Below are 17,617 nucleotides of genomic sequence, written 5' to 3' on the forward strand. Positions count from 1 at the left end.
ACACATTCAAATTTAACTAAAAGTCGTCAAACACCTGTGGGATGTTAAGGCTCACTGGACCCCTTGTTACGTTCCTTGAGGGGTGTAGTTTCCAAAATAGTATGCCATGTGGGGGTTTACTTGCTGTTCTGGCACATAGGGGCTTCTTAAATGTGACATGCCCCCCAAAAATCATTTCAGAAAAACACTCTCCAAAATCCTATTGTCGCTCCTTCCCTTCTGAGCCCTCTAGTGCACCCGCCGAACACTTCGCATATACATATGAGGTATTTCCTTACTCGAGAGAAATTGGGTTACAAATTTTAGGAACATTTTTCTCCTTTTACCCTTTGTAAAAATTCAAAAACTGGGTCTACAAGAACATGCAAGTGTAAAAAATGAAGATTTTGAATTTTCTCCTTCACTTTGCTGCTATTCCTGTGAAACACCTAAAGGGTTAGCATACTTACTGAATATCATTTTGAATATTTTGAGGGGTGCAGATTTTATAATGGGGTCATTTGTGGGGTATTTCTAATATGAAGGCCCTTCAAATCCACTTCAAAACTGAACTGGTCCCTGAAAAATTCTGATTTTGAAAATTTTGTGAATAATTGGAAAATTGCTGCTGAACTTTGAAGCCCTCTGATGTCTTCCAAAAGTAAAAACATGTCAATTTTATGATGAAAACATAAAGTAGACATATTGTATATGTGAATCAATATATAATGTACTTGGGATACCCATTTTCCTTATAAGCAGAGAGTTTCAAAGTAAAAAAAAATTCACATTTTTCATAAAATTTTGGAATTTTTCACCAAGAAATGATGCAAGTATCGACGAAATTTTACCACTAACATAAAGTAGAATATGTCACGAAAAAAAACAATCTCGGAATCAGAATGAAAGGTAAAAGCATCCCAGAGTTATTAATGCTTAAAGTGACAGTGGTCAGATTTGCAAAAAAGACCTGCGTCCTTAAGGCGATGCAGGACATAGGCTCGTAACGTCACGGTCATGCCCCCTCAATGCAAGTCTATGGTAGGGGGAGTGATGGCTGTCACACCCCCTCCCATAAACTTACATTGAGGGGGCGTGGTCGTGACGTCACGAGCCTCCGGCACTGCACCCAACACTCTAACCGAACACCGGGTGCCGCACAGAGATCACAGGGGTCCCACCACTGGATAGGGATAAGATGTCTAGGGGCAGAGTACCCCTTTATTATATTAATTTCAAAATCCAACTTCTGTATATACCACGACAAACAACATCCCAGAAGCAGTGCTGGTACCTGCACACAAGTTCACTCCAACCGTCCAAGGTTTAGATACCCCAAGCCTTTTTATTGTCTTAAAACAACAGGTTTCGGGAAATGTTATCCCCTTTCTCAGGTTACAGAAAGAGGTTATGGTTCCCAATTCACTGCTTCCTCCTATACACAGATACAAACTGAAAAAATAGATGCCAATGCTTGGCACCCATTTGGTGGTACCCATTTATTTTATTTTTTTAGTTTGTATCTGCCTATAAGAGGAAGCAGTGCACTAGGCCCCACATCTTTTGTCTGTAACCTGGGGAAGGGGAGAACATTTTTTGAAACCCATTGTTTAAGGCAATAAAAATCCTTGGACAGTTGGAGTGTACTATGGTGTTTGGGTACAGTAGAATCTCCCAATAGCAGACACTCACGGGGAACAAAATGTGTCTGCTATTGAGAGATGTCCCCTGGGAAAAAAGCTCAAAAATCTTTCTAAATGACCGAACACTAAAATTATCTAAAAAACACGATAAATAGCAATATTACAGTAGAATCTCCCAGTGCCATTAAATCCCCCCTTATCAGCCCCCTGTACTACTTCATACCTCCTTTATACCCTGTGCCACTTTATTCCCCCTGTGCCTTGTGGCAAATCATCCCACCCCCCCCCCCCCCCTTACCCCTGTGCCACATGATTTTCCCTTGATCCTATCTGTGCCAGAGGGGGATCATTTGGCACAGGGGGAGTACAGTGGCACAGGGGGATAAAGGGGGATGAAATGCCACAGGTGGGATGAAATGGCACAGGGGGTGGTAAATTGGGGGTGATGAATTTGCACAAAGGTAATAAAGGGGGAATGAAATAGCACAGGGGGAGATCAAGGGGAAAGGATTTGGCACAGGGGAAATAAAGTGGCACAGAGGGGATCGGGGGGGGGGGGGGCTTAGGGATGTGTCCGGTGGACGTACAGAAGCAGGAGACCACTGTTTTAACATAAGTCTTGTTGTCTCCTATTGGGAGTGTTTTGTCCCCTATTGGGAGTGTTTTGTCCCCTATAAGGTGTGTCCATGTCTGCTATTGGGAGTGTCCCCTATTTGGAGGGTGCAAATACATTATGTCTTATGGGACTCTGCGGGGGAATTAAAAATTCCCTTTTTGGGAGGTGTCCATTAAGGGAGATTTTACTGTACTAGCAGAGCTTCCGGGATGTTGTCTGTCATGGTATATACAGTGCTTGCACACGCTAACTTGTGATTGATGTCTGACATTTTTTTTTTAAACTGAGGCAGATTGAACACTTGGGTCAATAAGGTCAATAAGGCAAATATAGGTGCTGTATCTTCACATTACCCAAAAGATGAGTACCTTTTTAAACTATACCAGCTCTATTGCGGCTCCATACAGTGTAACCCTATTAGACGCTCTGGCTTCTTTTTATTTCTTTATTACATGTCAACCTCCATTCTCTGGGGTCTGAGTGGGTGATTCGAGGGTACGAAATATTATGAGGCTTGTACACATTGCTTTATCATTTGTCTTTCAATGACCCTATAGACTGTTGCAATGGGGATCATAGTGACAAGTAAAAATGTACTTCATATAAAGTGCTTTCATTTAGTAGAGAGATGTGATGAAAAGGAACCTGTCATGAGATTTTACCACTAATAAATATATTCCATATGTATAGTAAAATATTCTTCCTCCCCATCCTCAGGAGACGTTCCTGCCCACAGGGATGGTGAAGATATGATGTTAGAATGTGTCCCCTGGACGGAGAGCTATACTCACCTAGTCCCGTCTTCTCCGGTTGTAATTACGCCCACTCAGCATGATTGACAGCCTGGACACCGGCCCGCGTAATCCCTCTGCTCCGTCTGCTTAGGGAGCAGAGAGGTGACGTGGGCATTAAATCATGCTGAGTGGGCGTGAATACAGCTGGAGAAGACAGGACTAGGTGAGTATAGCTTCCCGCCCAAGGGACTACTTACATGGCCGGCAGGGGACTCTTTCTAACATCTTATCCTCACTATCCCTGCGGGCAGAAACACCTTCCAGGGATGGTGAGGAAGATGATTTTACTATACATAACTATACATAATGCATCATATATGTTAAAATTTGATGACAGGTTCCCTTTAATGTGAGTGATTTTGTTTCTTTAAGGTGAAAGCAAAGATGGGACCCAAACTTCTTTGCGTTTGTAATACTTCTCAGAGGACTCTAGAAATAATTACTAAAAATGGTCAATAGGCTAAAGCCCAATTACACATATTGATATTCGACCACACAGTAAATGATTGTTCGTCAGCTGATCACATGATTTTAACATTTAAAAATTGCTGTTTGACGGCCGCACATCACCCTGTGTAATGTACAGGGTGCGCCATTTATATGGATACACCTTAATAAAATGGGAATGGTTGGTGATATTAACTTCCTGTTTGTGACACATTAGTATATGTGAGGGGTGAAACTTTTCAAGATGGGTGGTGACCATGGCGGCCATTTTGAATTCGGACATATTGAATCCAACTTTTGTTTTTTCAATAGGAAGAGGGTCATGTGACACATCAAACTTATTGGGAATTTCACAAGAAAAACAATGATGTGCTTGGTTTTAACATAACTTTATTCTTTCATGAGTTATTTACAAGTTTCTGACCACTTATAAAATGTGTTCAATGTGCTGCCCATTGTGTTACATAGTTACATAGTTAGTATGGTTGAAAAAAGACATACGTCCATCAAGTCCAACCAGGGAATTGAAGGGAAGGGTGTAAGGGGATAAGGGAAAGAGATGTAGTTTTATAATTCTGCATAAGCATTAATGTTATTTTGCTCCAGGAATGTATCTAACCCTGTTTTAAAGCTGTTAATTGTTCCTGCTGTGACCAGTTCCTGAGGTAGACCGTTCCATAAATTCACAGTCCTCACGGTAAAGAAGGCGTGTCGCCCCTTTAGACTAAACCTTTTCTTCTCCAGACGGAGGGAGTGCCCCCTCGTCCTTTGGGGGGGTTTAACCTGGAACAGTTTTTCTCCATATTTTTAGTATGGGCCATTAATATACTTATATACGTTTATCATATCCCCCCTTAAACGTCTCTTCTCAAGACTAAACAATTGTAACTCCTTTAATCGCTCCTCATAGCTAAGATGTTCCATGCCCCATATTAGTTTAGTCGCGCGTCTCTGCACCCTTTCCAACTCCGCAGTGTCCCTCTTATGAACAGGCGACCAAAACTGAACAGCATATTCCAGGTGAGGCCGTACCAATGCTTTATAAAGGGGGAGTATTATGTCCCTGTCCCTTGAGTCCATGCCTCTTTTGATACATGACAATATCCTGCCGGCTTTGGAAGCAGCAGCCTGACATTGCATGCTATTCTGTAGTCTGTGATCTACAAGTCACCCAGATCCTTCTCTACCAGTGACTCTGCCAGTTTAATCCCCCCTAAGACATACGACGCATGCAGGTTATTAGTACCCAGATGCATAACTTTACATTTATCCACATTGAACCTCATTTGCCAAGTGGATGCCCAGACACTTAGTCTATCCAAGCCATCTTGTAACCTATACACATCCTCTATAGACTGTACTGTGCTGTGCTACAAAGCTTGGTGTCATCTGCAAAGATAGAAACAGAGCTGTTAATACCATCCTCTGTATCATTGATAAATAAATTAAACAACAGCGGGCCCAGTACTGAACCTTGGGGTACACCACTAATAACCGGGGACCAATCAGAGTACGAATCATTGACCACCACTCTCTGGGTACGATCCATGAGCCAGTGTTCAATCCAGTTACAAACTAAAGTTTCCAAACCCAAAGACCTTAACTTACCTGTCAGACGTCTGTGAGGGACAGTATCAAACGCTTTGGCAAAATCCAGAAACACTATATCCACAGCCATTCCTCTGTCAAGGCTTCTACTCACCTCTTCATAAAAGCAAATTAGATTGGTTTGACAACTTCTATCCTTAGTAAACCCATGCTGGCTATCACTTATAATACTTATCCCCTATGTATTCCTGTATGTAATCCCTTATAAGTCCTTCAAACAATTTACCCACAATGCACGTTAGACTTACCGGTCTATAATTGCCTGGCGAAGACCTAGAGCCCTTGTTGGATTGTCAATGCAACCCTCTTCTCCCACTCTTCACACACTGATAGCAACACCGCAGGAGAAATGCTAGCACAGGCTTCCAGTATCCGTATACACTGGTATATACTACTATATACACCGCAGGAGAAATGCTAGCACAGGCTTCCAGTAACCGTATACACTGCTATATACTACTATATACACCGCAGGAGAAATGCTAGCACAGGCTTCCAGTATCCATATACACTGCTATATACTACTATATACACCGCAGGAGAAATGCTAGCACAGGCTTCCAGTATCCGTAGTTTCAGGTGCTGCACATCTCGTATCTTCACAGCATAGACAATTGTCTTCAGATGACCCCAAAGATAAAAGTCTAAGGGGGTCAGATCGGGAGACCTTGGGGGCCATTCAACTGGCCCACGACGACCAATCCACTTTCCAGGAAACTGTTCATCTAGGAATGCTCGGACGTGACACCCATAATGGCCCTCATTTACTTAGAAAATCGGGTTGTAAGTCTATCTTGCTTTTTCCCCCTGGTATTTATTATTATGTCGCATCCTGTTTGTCGCACGTGGGTTTTGTTGGTTTTGGTTTCCAACTCCTCTGAGCTGTGGGGAAAAAATCCACAACAATTCAACAAATTCGGGTTGGAAACCTTTATAAATACGTGGGAAAGCTCAGAAATGTCGAGTTACGCCCCTTTTTCGGGTTTGGGAGAATCCACTACGGGTCTGTCGGGAAAAAAAGGCACATCGTGTCGCAGACTGACGCACGATGTCTGCGACATGTCGCAGGCAAAGATGCGCCAAAAAAACCCGACAAAAGAGGTCTGGTTTAAAATAGTAAATGAGGGCCAATGTGGTGGTTACCATCTTGCTGGAAAAACTCAGGGAACGTGCCAGCTTCAGTGCATAAAGAGGGAAACACATCATCATGTAGGCCACTGGATATGCAAAATTGCTACATGACGATGTGTTTCTTTCTTTATGCACTGAAGCTGACATGTTCCCTGAGTTTTTCCAGCAAGATGGTGACCACCACATTATGGGTGTCAGGTCCGAGCATTCCTAGATGAACAGTTTCCTGGAAAGTGGATTGGTCGTCGTGGGCCAGTTGAATGGCCCCCAAGGTCTCCCTATCTGACACCCTTAGACTTTTATCTTTAGGGTCATCTGAAGGCAATTGTCCATGCTGTGAAGATACGAGATGTGCAGCACCTGAAACTACGAATACTGGAAGCCTGTGCTAGCATTTCTCCTGCAGTGTATATAGTAGTATATAGCAGTGTATACGGATACTGGAAGCCTGTGCTAGCATTTCTCCTGCGGTGTTGCTATCAGTGTGTGAAGAGTGGGAGAAGAGGATTGCATTGACAATCCAACACAATGGGCAGCACATTGAACATATTTTATTAGTGGTCAGAAACTTGGAAATAACTCATGAAAGAATAAAGTTACGTTAAAACCAAGCACATCATTGTTTTTCTTGTGAAATTCCCAATAAGTTTGATGTGTCACATGACCCTCTTCCTATTGAAAAAACAAAAGTTGGATTCAAAATGGCCGACTTCAAAATGGCCGCCATGGTCCCCACCCATCTTGAAAAGTTTCCCCCCTCACATATACTAATGTGCCACAAACAGGAAGTTAATATCACCAACCATTCCCATTTTATTAAGGTGTATCCATAGAAATGGGCCACCCTGTACAATGGAGAGAATAGAGTGGTCCGGCACTTACAAGACTAAGGCCCTCAACTATCTGGACAAGTGCGGTAGTGGAGTGGGTCGGTGATCCCAGAAGTAAAGTTGACAACGGTGGTGCAAATTCTGACAAGAATCGTATGCAGTAACAATAAAGAAGACATGACTGCACTCACCATACAACAGAGCTTTATTGAGCTATTCCAGGCATGTCAAGCAGGTACGGTGGTGGAGGCGGGGGACGTGACCGGGACAGACTGTTTCACGCTCTCACAGCTCTTCTTCCAGCCGGTATACCGGCTGGAAGAAGCGCTGTGAGAGCGTGAAACAGTCTGTCCCGTTCACGTCCCCCGCCTCCACCACCGTACCTGCTTGACATGCCTGGAACAGCTCAATAAAGCTCCGTTGTATGGTGAGTGCAGTCCTGTCTTCTATATTGTTACCCTGTGTAATGTGCTTACAAATAATAAAGAGTTAAGAGCTACATGATCGATTCAGCCATTCATTGTGTAGTCCTACCCTAGGCTTAGTAAACGAACACAGATCTAGGAGATTGGCGCTAGTAGTGGGCAGAGTCAGGCTGTGTAATACCACTGATTTTGGAAAGACCGTCCAACCAGTTCCTGTGCATGTTGGTCTCCCTACTCTCTACCAAGTGTTGGATAAGGCTTCAAAGGAACCTGGCTCAATCGGCGCTGAACGACCACAACAGGTGAACGGTTAAAAGGAGTTTATTTGACCAGAATGCAACGCGTTTCGCTGCGCATGCAGTCAAATAAACAAAGGAACACGGCTCAATCGGCGCTGAACGACCACAACAGGTGAATGGTTAAAAGGAGTTTATTTGACCAGAATGCAACGCGTTTCGCTGCGCATGCAGTCAAATAAACAAAGGAACACGGCTCAATCGGCGCTGAACGACCACAACAGGTGAACGGTTAAAAGGAGTTTATTTGACCAGAATGCAACGCGTTTCGCTGCACATGCAGTCAAATAAACAAAGGAACACGGCTCAATCGGCGCTGAACGACCACAACAGGTGAACGGTTAAAAGGAGTTTATTTGACCAGAATGCAACGCGTTTCGCTGCACATGCAGTCAAATAAACAAAGGAACATGGCTCAATCGGCGCTGAACGACCACAACAGGTGAACGGTTAAAAGGAGTTTATTTGACCAGAATGCAGCGCGTTTCGCTGCGCATGCAGTCAAATAAACAAAGGAACACGGCTCAATCGGCGCTGAACGACCACAACAGGTGAGCGGTTAAAAGGAGTTTATTTGACCAGAATGCAACGCGTTTCGCTGCACATGCAGTCAAATAAACAAAGGAACACGGCTCAATCGGCGCTGAACGACCACAACAGGTGAACGGTTAAAAGGAGTTTATTTGACCAGAATGCAACGCGTTTCGCTGCGCATGCAGTCAAATAAACAAAGGAACACGGCTCAATCGGCGCTGAACGACCACAACAGGTGAACGGTTAAAAGGAGTTTATTTGACCAGAATGCCACGCTTTTCGCTGCGCATGCGCAGCGAAACGCGTTGCATTCTGGTCAAATAAACTCCTTTTAACCGTTCACCTGTTGTGGTCGTTCAGCGCCGATTGAGCCGTGTTCCTTTGAAGCCTTACCCTACACTGCAATATCTACCGGAGGGCAGCAGTCGACCTACTACGCTTACATCATTGTTGTGTATGAAGTTGCACAACCACCCAGGGTGAGCAAGTAATTTGTATAATTATTTCACCACAGGTTTTTACGTTAATACTCTATGGAGCGCCTGTTTCTCTCATTCCTAGTACTCTCTACCAAGGGCAGGCATGTAAAAAAAAAAACAAAAAAAAACATTTTGGAGATTTTAACTATACAATCTTTTTTTTTTTTTCTCTCGGAAAGATAAGCACCTGTGGTGGTCGCCTTGAGGGTGTGAATGGTGGTCGGGATGTTGCTGTGCAGGTTATAAAGGGTGTTATTAACCCTTGTCAGTCGTGACGCCAGGGTGAGGGTTAAATGCTGTGTGTCTTGGCCTATCGCCACCCTTCCCAAGGACGATAGGTGCTTGCAGAATAAAGTATTGTCCACAACCGGAGCTTCGCTGAAAACTTGCATAAACTTTACTGAAGATTTTCTGTAGCATGTAAACATAAGAACAGTCTTTGTAATGAGTCTATGAACAGCTTGGCTGAGATTGACTGTTGGTTGGGACTTTTAGTAAGTTCTTTAACTTGTAGGGATTTAGTATGCGCAGATCCGCTGGATTTAGGGATATATTTAGGTCCAGGGTCCTTGCAAATAATTGCGGAGAATTTAGAATAACTCACTGTGCTATTCAGCCGAGGCCGCAAGGCTTTGGCCTAGTAATTGTCGTTGAAAGTTGCGGAGGTCCTACCTCATTCAGTGACAGCAACCCAAGAGAGAGAGTAATGGCTGCAGCTCCCTTATATGGGCAGGGGCTGGCCGTTCTAGGATTGGTCCACGCCATCTGTCAATCAGCCTCACAAAGCATTGTGGGTATCACATGGCCTATGAACCTCCAAAGGTCCTTTGCATTAACCATAGAGACTAAAGCCTCATCACGTGACCCGCAGGTCCTGCGACGCTAGCGCAAGGTAAGTGCACTTTCTATATACATTTATTTACATTTAATTGTGCAATATATTAGTTATCTAAGGGGTGACTAGGGGAGGACTAGATCTAAGGGCGCCACGGTTCCTAGGAACTCTGACTTTGGGGACCCATACCAAGGTACTGTATGTAATACGGTACTGGGACACCACACACCCACAAGAGGAGTCTGGCAGTGACTTTCTCCCAATTGAATACACATGCACACGTATTAGAAGCTATTGATGATCCATCTTGGACAAGAGAAAAATAACCATTGGAACTAGTTACACGTGTCTCCTACCTTTTGTCTTAAGAAATATCTGAAGACTTTCTGGACAGTAGACAGTCACGGTCTCTCCTAAAGAAGCTGCATTCCAACAATTGACACCATCCCACTCAGTCAGGCATCCTATGACAGAAAAGATGATTTATTTCATAAGCCCGTTAGGATTAGAATTTTGTTTTTCCAGAAATAGCGCCACCCCAGTCCATAGGTTCTGTCTGGTATTGCAGTTGATGGTAGATGATGGTATAAATGGGGCAGATGTGCAACATATAAACTGTGGATAGGTGAGGTGCTGTTCTTGGAATATATACTTTGGGGGAGATTCATCAAAACCTGTGCAGGGGAAAAGTTGCCCAGTTTCCCATAGCAACCAATCAGCTCGCTTCTTTCATTTTGCAGAGGCCTTGTTAAAAATGAAAGAAGCGATCTGATTGGTTGCTATGGGCACAGCTTTTGATAAATCTCCCCCTTTATCTCTTTCTTCTTTTCTGGAGAGGGTCGGGAGATCTCTATAGCCAGAGTCAGGACTTTGTTCTCTCTAGAAAATGGCTTGGTATACAGAACATAGCATACTATTAAAAAATGAGATTTTTTATAATCAGGAAAACTTAGTAAGTAAACCCCATGGGGGAGATTTATCAAAACCCGTCCAGAGGAAAAGTTGCCCAGTTGCCCATAGCAACCAATCAGATCGCTTCTTTCATTTTGCAGAGGCCTTGTTAAAAATGAAAGAAGCGACGTGATTGGCTGCTATGGGCAACTTTTACTCTGGACCGGTTTTGATAAATCTCCCCCTATATGGTTAATATTGTCTCCGCAAACCAACATTGACCATTAAAGGGTTACTCCAGTGGGAAAAAAAAAATTTAATCAACTGGTGCCAGAAAGATAAACAGATTTGTAAATTACTTATCAGCTGCTGTATACTCCAGAGGAAGTTGTGTAGTTCTTTCCAGTCTGACCACAGTGCTCTCTGCTGACACCTCTGTCCGTGTCACGAACTGTCCAGTGCAGGAGAGGTTTGCTATGGGGATTTTTGCTCCTGCAAGGACAGAGGTATCAGCAGAGAGCACTGTGGTCAGACAGAAAAGAAACATACAACTTCCTCTGTAGTATACAGCAGCTGATAAGTACTGGAAGGATTAAGATTTTTAAGTAGAAGTAATTTACAAATGTTTACCTGTTTGGCACCAGTTGATTTGGAAAAAAAATTAAATAATGTTTTCCACTGGAGTACCCCTTTAAATAAGGTACAATGGAACTATTTCATGAAACAAACTGAGCTTGTGATGTTCCTCTGATATTTCTCCTAAGATAACATTAATACATTGATAACTGGGTGTTACTATTTGGAGAGGGCTTTTTGTGATGTTGGGCCTTGAAGTGTGTCTCTAAACACAATGAAATACTCCCATAAAGGCTCTGCAGGGACACACCCAGGAGACATGGAGGATAGGAACACCCTAATGTCTTTTTATTTTTTAAGGAGGAATAACAGAGGAACAGCATAGTGTAGAGTTATGACAAAAGATGCCTCAGAATTTTTATTTTAAGCAATTTGAAATCATTCAGGTCACATGTGATGACAGGATCCTTTAAAGGGGCACTCCCGTGGAAAACGTTTTTTTTTATTTTTATTTTTTTAAATCAACTGGTGCCAGAAAGTTAAACAGATTTGTAAATTACTTCTATTAAAAAATCTCGATCCTTCCAGTACTTATTAGCTGCGGAATACTACAGAATAAATGGTTTTCTTTTTGGAACACAGTGCTCTCTGCTGACATCACGAGCACAGTGCTCTCTGCTGACATCTCTGTCCATTTTAAGAACTGTCCAGAGTAGGGGAAAATCCCCATAGCAAACATATGCTGCTCTGGACAGTTCCTAAAATGGACAGAGATGTCAGCACAGAGCACTGTGCTCGTGATGTCAGCAGAGAGCTCTGTGTTCCAAAAAGAAAACCATTTCCTCTGTAGTATTCCGCAGCTAATAAGTACTGGAAGGATTGAGATTTTTTTTTATAAAAGTAATTTACAAATCTGTTTTACTTTCTGGCACCAGTTGATTTAAAAAAAAAAAAAAAAAAAAAAAAGGTTTCTACCGGAGGACCCCTTTAAGACATTCAGGCGGTCATTGTTGGGTAAATGACATTAAAGGGGTACTCTGACGAAATACATCTTATCCTCTATCCGAAGGATAGGGGATAAGATGTCTGATCGCGGGAGGCCCGCCGCTGGGGACCCCTGCATTCTCCAGGTCGGTAGCAGCGGCATATGGCACACGGAAGCTTGGAGCTTCCGTGTTCGTGACATCATGCCACGCCCCCTCCATTCATGTCTATGGGAGGGGGCGTGACGGCTACTACGTAGCCGTCACGCCTCCTCCCATAGACATGAATGGAGGGGGCATGGTGGCTGTAGTCGCCAGTCATCTGGCATGGAGCGGAGTTCGCTCCGTGCACGGATGACCAGGGTGCCACGCCAGAGATCAGACATCATATCCCCTATCCTTTGGATAGGGGATAAGAGGTTTTTTGGTGGAGTACCCCTTTAAAAGGTCACAAAAACTACCAATGACACAGATACAATTGATATCTTCTCATCAATTGTCAAGAATTTCTGTGTTGTATATAATTGGTATAAAAAACATTGGTAGAGTCCATACTCTTCTAACTAGGATCTTGGTTAGATACAATCTCACAGTTCAAGATTTTTTAAGAATTAGTTGGGCAATTCCTTTAAAGGGGTACTCCGGTGGAAAACTTTTTTTTTTTTTTTTTAAATCAACTGGTGCCAGAAGGTTAAACAGATTTGTAAATTACCTCTATTAACAAATCTTAATCCTTCCAGTACTTAATGGCTGCTGAATACTACAGAGGAAATTATTTTCTTTTGGAACACAGAGCTCTCTGCTGACATCATGACCACAGTGCTCTCTGCTGACATATCTGTCCATTTTAGGAACTGTCCAGAGCAGCATATGTTTTCTATGGGGATTTTCTCCTACTCTGGACAGTTCCTAAAATGGCCAGAGATGTCAGCAGAGAGCACTGTGGTCATGATGTCAGCAGAGAGCTCTGTGTTACAAAAAGAAAAGAATTTCCTCTGTAGTATTCAGCAGCTAATAAGTACTGGAAGGATTAAGATTTTTTTATCGAAGTAATTTACAAATCTGTTTAACTTTCTGGCACCAGTTGATAAAAAAAAAAAGTTTTCTACTGGAGTACCCCTTTAAGAAGGAAATTATATAATGTATTATAAATTATATTAGAGTTACAGGAATTTTTAAGATGGTTACCTTCATTGGTGGTTCTGTGTACTGTGTGATTCTCCGATCGCATTCTCTTATAACATTCAGCCTCCTGCTCTAGAACCTGAAGGACCAGTTCACATTCCGGATGCGTAGAGATGACCTAATGGAGACAGGTAGAAGGGGCAATGGTAGTATTGATTCCATACGTTCTCTAGTACTTACCTTTACTGATCTCTTCTTCCCATCAGAACCAGGACATGGTTGGTTGTAGAAACCGGACAAAAAATTTCTGGTTTTTCACATAGCAACCAATCACAGCTCAGCATTAATATGTTAATAAGCTCTGGTAAAATGTAAGGGAATCTGTCATCAGTATCACCCACGCTAACCTGTCGGTATCGGGTTATAGGGCGGGTGGCACTGACGAAAATCATACTTACCGAGCTCCTTTCTGTGGCTCCATTCTTCAGTAATCCCGCGGAGAGCCACAAATGGAAGACCGGTATGATTTTCATCGGTGTCACCCGCACTATAATCCAGTACAAACAGGTTAGTGCGGGTGACATTGATGACACATTCCCTTAAATCTGAGCTGTGATTGGTTGCGATGGGTTGCTATAAAACAAGAGAGTTGATGACTCATTCCATTTGCCATAAACAGAATTTCACAAAAACATATGTGTCCAAATGTACTTTTAGGGGGGAATTTGCTTTGGCCAAATTGCCTACAGGAGCAGGGACTCCTGTCGGTTTTCTTAACTGAGCAGCGAGGCAAGTGCCTCTCTGCTCAGTTCACATTTTCCAGGCTAGGAGCTTCCTACATTCATTGGGCCCGGTGTTGGGTGTCAGGTGAAGGTGTTGAGCCATTCAGAAGTAAACAGATGTGCTCTATGCATCACGGCTAACACTCACTGCTTAAAGGGGTACTCCACTGGAAAACATTTTTTTATGAACCGGTTCCAGAAAGTTAAACAGATCTGTAAATTATTTCTATATAAAAATCTCAATCCTACCAGTATTTATAAGCTTCTGTATGATCCACAGGAAGTTCTTTTCTTTTTGAATTTCCTTTCTGTCTGACCACGGTGCTTTCTGCTGACACCTCTGTCCATTTTAGGAACTGTCCAGAGCAGGATAGGTTTGCTATGGGGATTAGGTGCTACTTTGGACAGTTCCTAAAATGGACAGAGGTGTCAGCAGAGAGCACTGGGGTCAGACAGAAAGGAAATTCAAAAAGAAAAGAACTTCCTGTGGAGCATACAATAGCTTATAAGTACTGGAAGGATTGAGATTTTTAAATAGAAGTAATTTACAGATCTGTTTAACTTTCTGGCACCAGTTGATAAAAAAAAAAATGTTTTCCAGTGGAGTACCCCTTTAAGCTTGGCCAGGTGTACGGCCAGCACTCCATTCTTTATAAGGCTTCCAAACATTGTTAAAGTGGTTGTCCAGTGAAAAAAAAAAAAAACACAGGATAGGAGATAGGTGTTTGATCATGTAGGAGTCCAACTGCTGGGACCCCCCACAATCTCTAAGGTGGTGCCCAGTTCATAGAAAGAGTTCATGCTGCAGACAACATGCACTCCTAGAATTTCTATAGGAGCGACAAAGAAACCAGAGTACAGCACATGGGCACTTCCAGTGCTCCCATAGTAATTAATAGATGACATAGTGGCTGCAGCACTAGCTCTCTCTGAACCCATGGGGTCAGACACTTATCCCCTAATCTGTGTTATTTTTCACAGGACAACCCCTTTAAGTTCACCATGCACTGTACTGCTCCATTCATTATGTTCTCAGCGTTGTGGATATCCTCGGCAGTCATACCCCCACCAATCAGCCAGTTATCTCCTATCCAGTGGAGACAACTTACCCCTTTAACCTGTTTATGACCAGGTGCCATACATGCCCAATCCCTTCACCCCTGATGATGAGCTGTTTAAAGGAGTACCTCCCCCCTAGACATCTTATCCCCTATCCAAAGGATAGGGGATAAAATGTCTGATAGCGAGGGTCCCGCAGCTGGGGACCCCTGCAATCTCCCTGCTGCACCCGGCATTCGTTTAAAGCGTCAGGTGCAGTGCTGGAGGCTCATGACGTCACGGCCCCGTCCCGCTCCTAATGTCACGGCCACGCTCCCTCAATGCAAGTCTATGGGAGGGGGCGTGACGGCAGTCAGGCCCCCTCTCATAGATTTGCATTGAGGGGGCGTGACAGTGATGTCACAAGCGGGCATGGCTGTGGTGTCATGAGCCTCCGCCCAGCATTGCCAGTCATCCGTCACGGAGCGAAGTTCTCTCCTTACATCAGATGTCTGGGGTGTCGCAGCCGAGATTGCGGGGGGGACCCCCGCGATCAGGCATTTTATAGGGGATAAGATGTCTAGGGGCGGAGTATCCCTTTAAAGGGGTACTCCGGTGCTTAGACATCTTATCCCCTATCCAAAGGATAGGGGATAAGATGCCTGATCGCAGAGGTCCCGCCGCTGGGGACCCCCGTGATCTTGCACGCCACACCCCGTTTATAATCAGTCCCCTAAGCGTGTTCGCTCCGGGTCTGATTACTGTCGATCACGGGGCCGGAGCTGTCACGCCCCCTCCCATAGGCTTGCATTGAGGGGCGGAGCGTGACGTCACACGGGGGCGGAGGCGTGACATCACACGCCGCCGGCCCTGTGGTCGCCGGTAATCAGACCCGGAGCGAACTGATTATAAACGGGGTGCGGAGTGCAAGATCACGGGGGTCCCCAGTGGCGGGACCTCCGCGATCAGGCATCTTATCCCCTATCCTTTGGATAGGGGATAAGATGTCTAAGCGCCGGAGTACCCCTTTAAACCCTACAACAGCTCTATACTTTGCCAGTTAAAAATGGAACATCCCTTCAAATATCCATAAAGCTGTGTTTGATTTACCTATCTATATACCCCGGTTGTACATACATGAGCTCTCGCCTTGCTTGTCAGGCTCAGGGTTGTAGTGACATGTTGTACCTATTTAAGTCTGAACTCTAGTAATTTGAGGGGAGATAACATCTTGCCTGGTTGTATCGTGTAGGTGGAATGCCAAAGAGAGTATATTTAGACCATTGCGGAGTCACTTAATAAAGAAAGAGAATTGTGATGAACTAATTACAGGGGCTGACAATACTGTAATAAGCACAATGCCAGAAATTATAGCTCAGGCTGTAACAACTTGTTCCATGAATTATCCTGCCCACATTTTTTTCCCCCAAAATTGCGCTTCTTTTAATCTAATGTGAACATGATGGAAGCTGTCAAAAACTGTGAACATTTAAAGCCAGGGTTTTTTTTCTTTAATCCAAGAAGTTGTGTCTTTAAAGGGGTACTCCCGTTTTAAATCAACTGGTGCCAGAAAGTTAAACAGATTTGTAAATCACTTCTATTAAAAAATCTTAATCCTTCCAGTACTTTTTAGGGGCTGTATACTAAAGAGAAATCCAAAAAAAGAAATGCATTTCCTCTGATGTCATGACCACAGTGCTCTCTGCTGACCTCTGCTGTCCATTTTAGGAACTGTCCAGAGCAGGTGAAAATCCCCGTAGCAAACATATGCTGCTCTGGACAGTTCCTAAAATGGACAGCAGAGGTCAGCAGAGAGCACTGTGGTCATGACATCAGAGGAAATGCATTTCTTTTTTTGGATTTCTCTTTAGTATACAGCCCCTAAAAAGTACTGGAAGGATTAAGATTTTTTAATAGAAGTTATTTACAAATCTGTTTAACTTTCTGGCACCAGTTGATTTAAAAAAAAAAAAAAATGTTTTCCATGGGAGTACCCCTTTAACACATTCAGTGCCTAATGAACTATAAGCGTACTTGTTATGGCATAGAAAAAAATGCTTCTATATGTTGCTCACTAGGTCATGCAGGTCTTTTTATGTGTTTGGCTTCTGTATTTGGTTCGCAAATCCCTCTGTTCTGCTGCTCACTCATTCTGATATCTGGAAGAGGCGTGTCTGAGGCAAGCCCACCCTTACTCACCGTGCATTCACTTCCTCCCTGAGTCTGCTGTGCTGTGCTGGGTCTCTTCATCCGATAACTGCAGGCTGCTCTGTAACCCCCTTCTCTCTGTTTTCAGACAGGAGTCTGATAGATAGGACAGGAGTGAGCACAGAAGTGCTATTCCCACCCTCACTAAGTGGACTTTGTTCCAGCTTGCGCTTCAGCTGGGACAAAGATAATGCTGCAGCCAACCAGGATTATGTTCTGGATGATATGGGGACCCCTAGTGGTCATTTTTATAAGCTATGATTTCTATAGAAACGAGATAACATTTTTTATATGAAGTATATGAGAAATATGAATGTTTTGCCATGATGAACATATAAAAAGCTTTTGAATTTGACAGTGCCCATTTAAAGGGATTCTGCATTTTACAAAACTCAGA

The 17,617-nt window shown here is 43.5% G+C and overlaps 1 protein-coding gene and 1 long non-coding RNA gene across 5 annotated transcripts in view; one reads left to right on the forward strand and one right to left on the reverse strand.

The window, feature by feature from the left end:
• LOC130297035 (vasoactive intestinal polypeptide receptor 1-like) overlaps positions 1–17,617 on the reverse strand; it is a 173,035-nt gene that overhangs the window by 116,005 nt on the left and 39,413 nt on the right. For all 4 annotated transcript variants that reach the window (XM_056549209.1, XM_056549210.1, XM_056549206.1 and 1 more), the window contains exons 2-3: positions 13,256–13,370; positions 9,974–10,081 (exon numbers count right to left, since the gene is read on the reverse strand). In XM_056549209.1, coding sequence (XP_056405184.1) covers positions 9,974–10,081; positions 13,256–13,370 — 223 coding nt within the window. The remainder of the gene's footprint in view (positions 1–9,973; positions 10,082–13,255; positions 13,371–17,617) is intronic.
• LOC130297036 (uncharacterized) overlaps positions 9,980–17,617 on the forward strand; it is a 44,249-nt gene continuing 36,611 nt past the window's right edge. The window contains exons 1-2 of the long non-coding RNA XR_008849372.1: positions 9,980–10,511; positions 13,316–13,383. This is a non-coding gene — a long non-coding RNA (uncharacterized LOC130297036). The remainder of the gene's footprint in view (positions 10,512–13,315; positions 13,384–17,617) is intronic.

This window comes from Hyla sarda, chromosome 12, assembly GCF_029499605.1.
Source record: "Hyla sarda isolate aHylSar1 chromosome 12, aHylSar1.hap1, whole genome shotgun sequence".
Lineage (NCBI taxonomy): Eukaryota > Metazoa > Chordata > Amphibia > Anura > Hylidae > Hyla > Hyla sarda.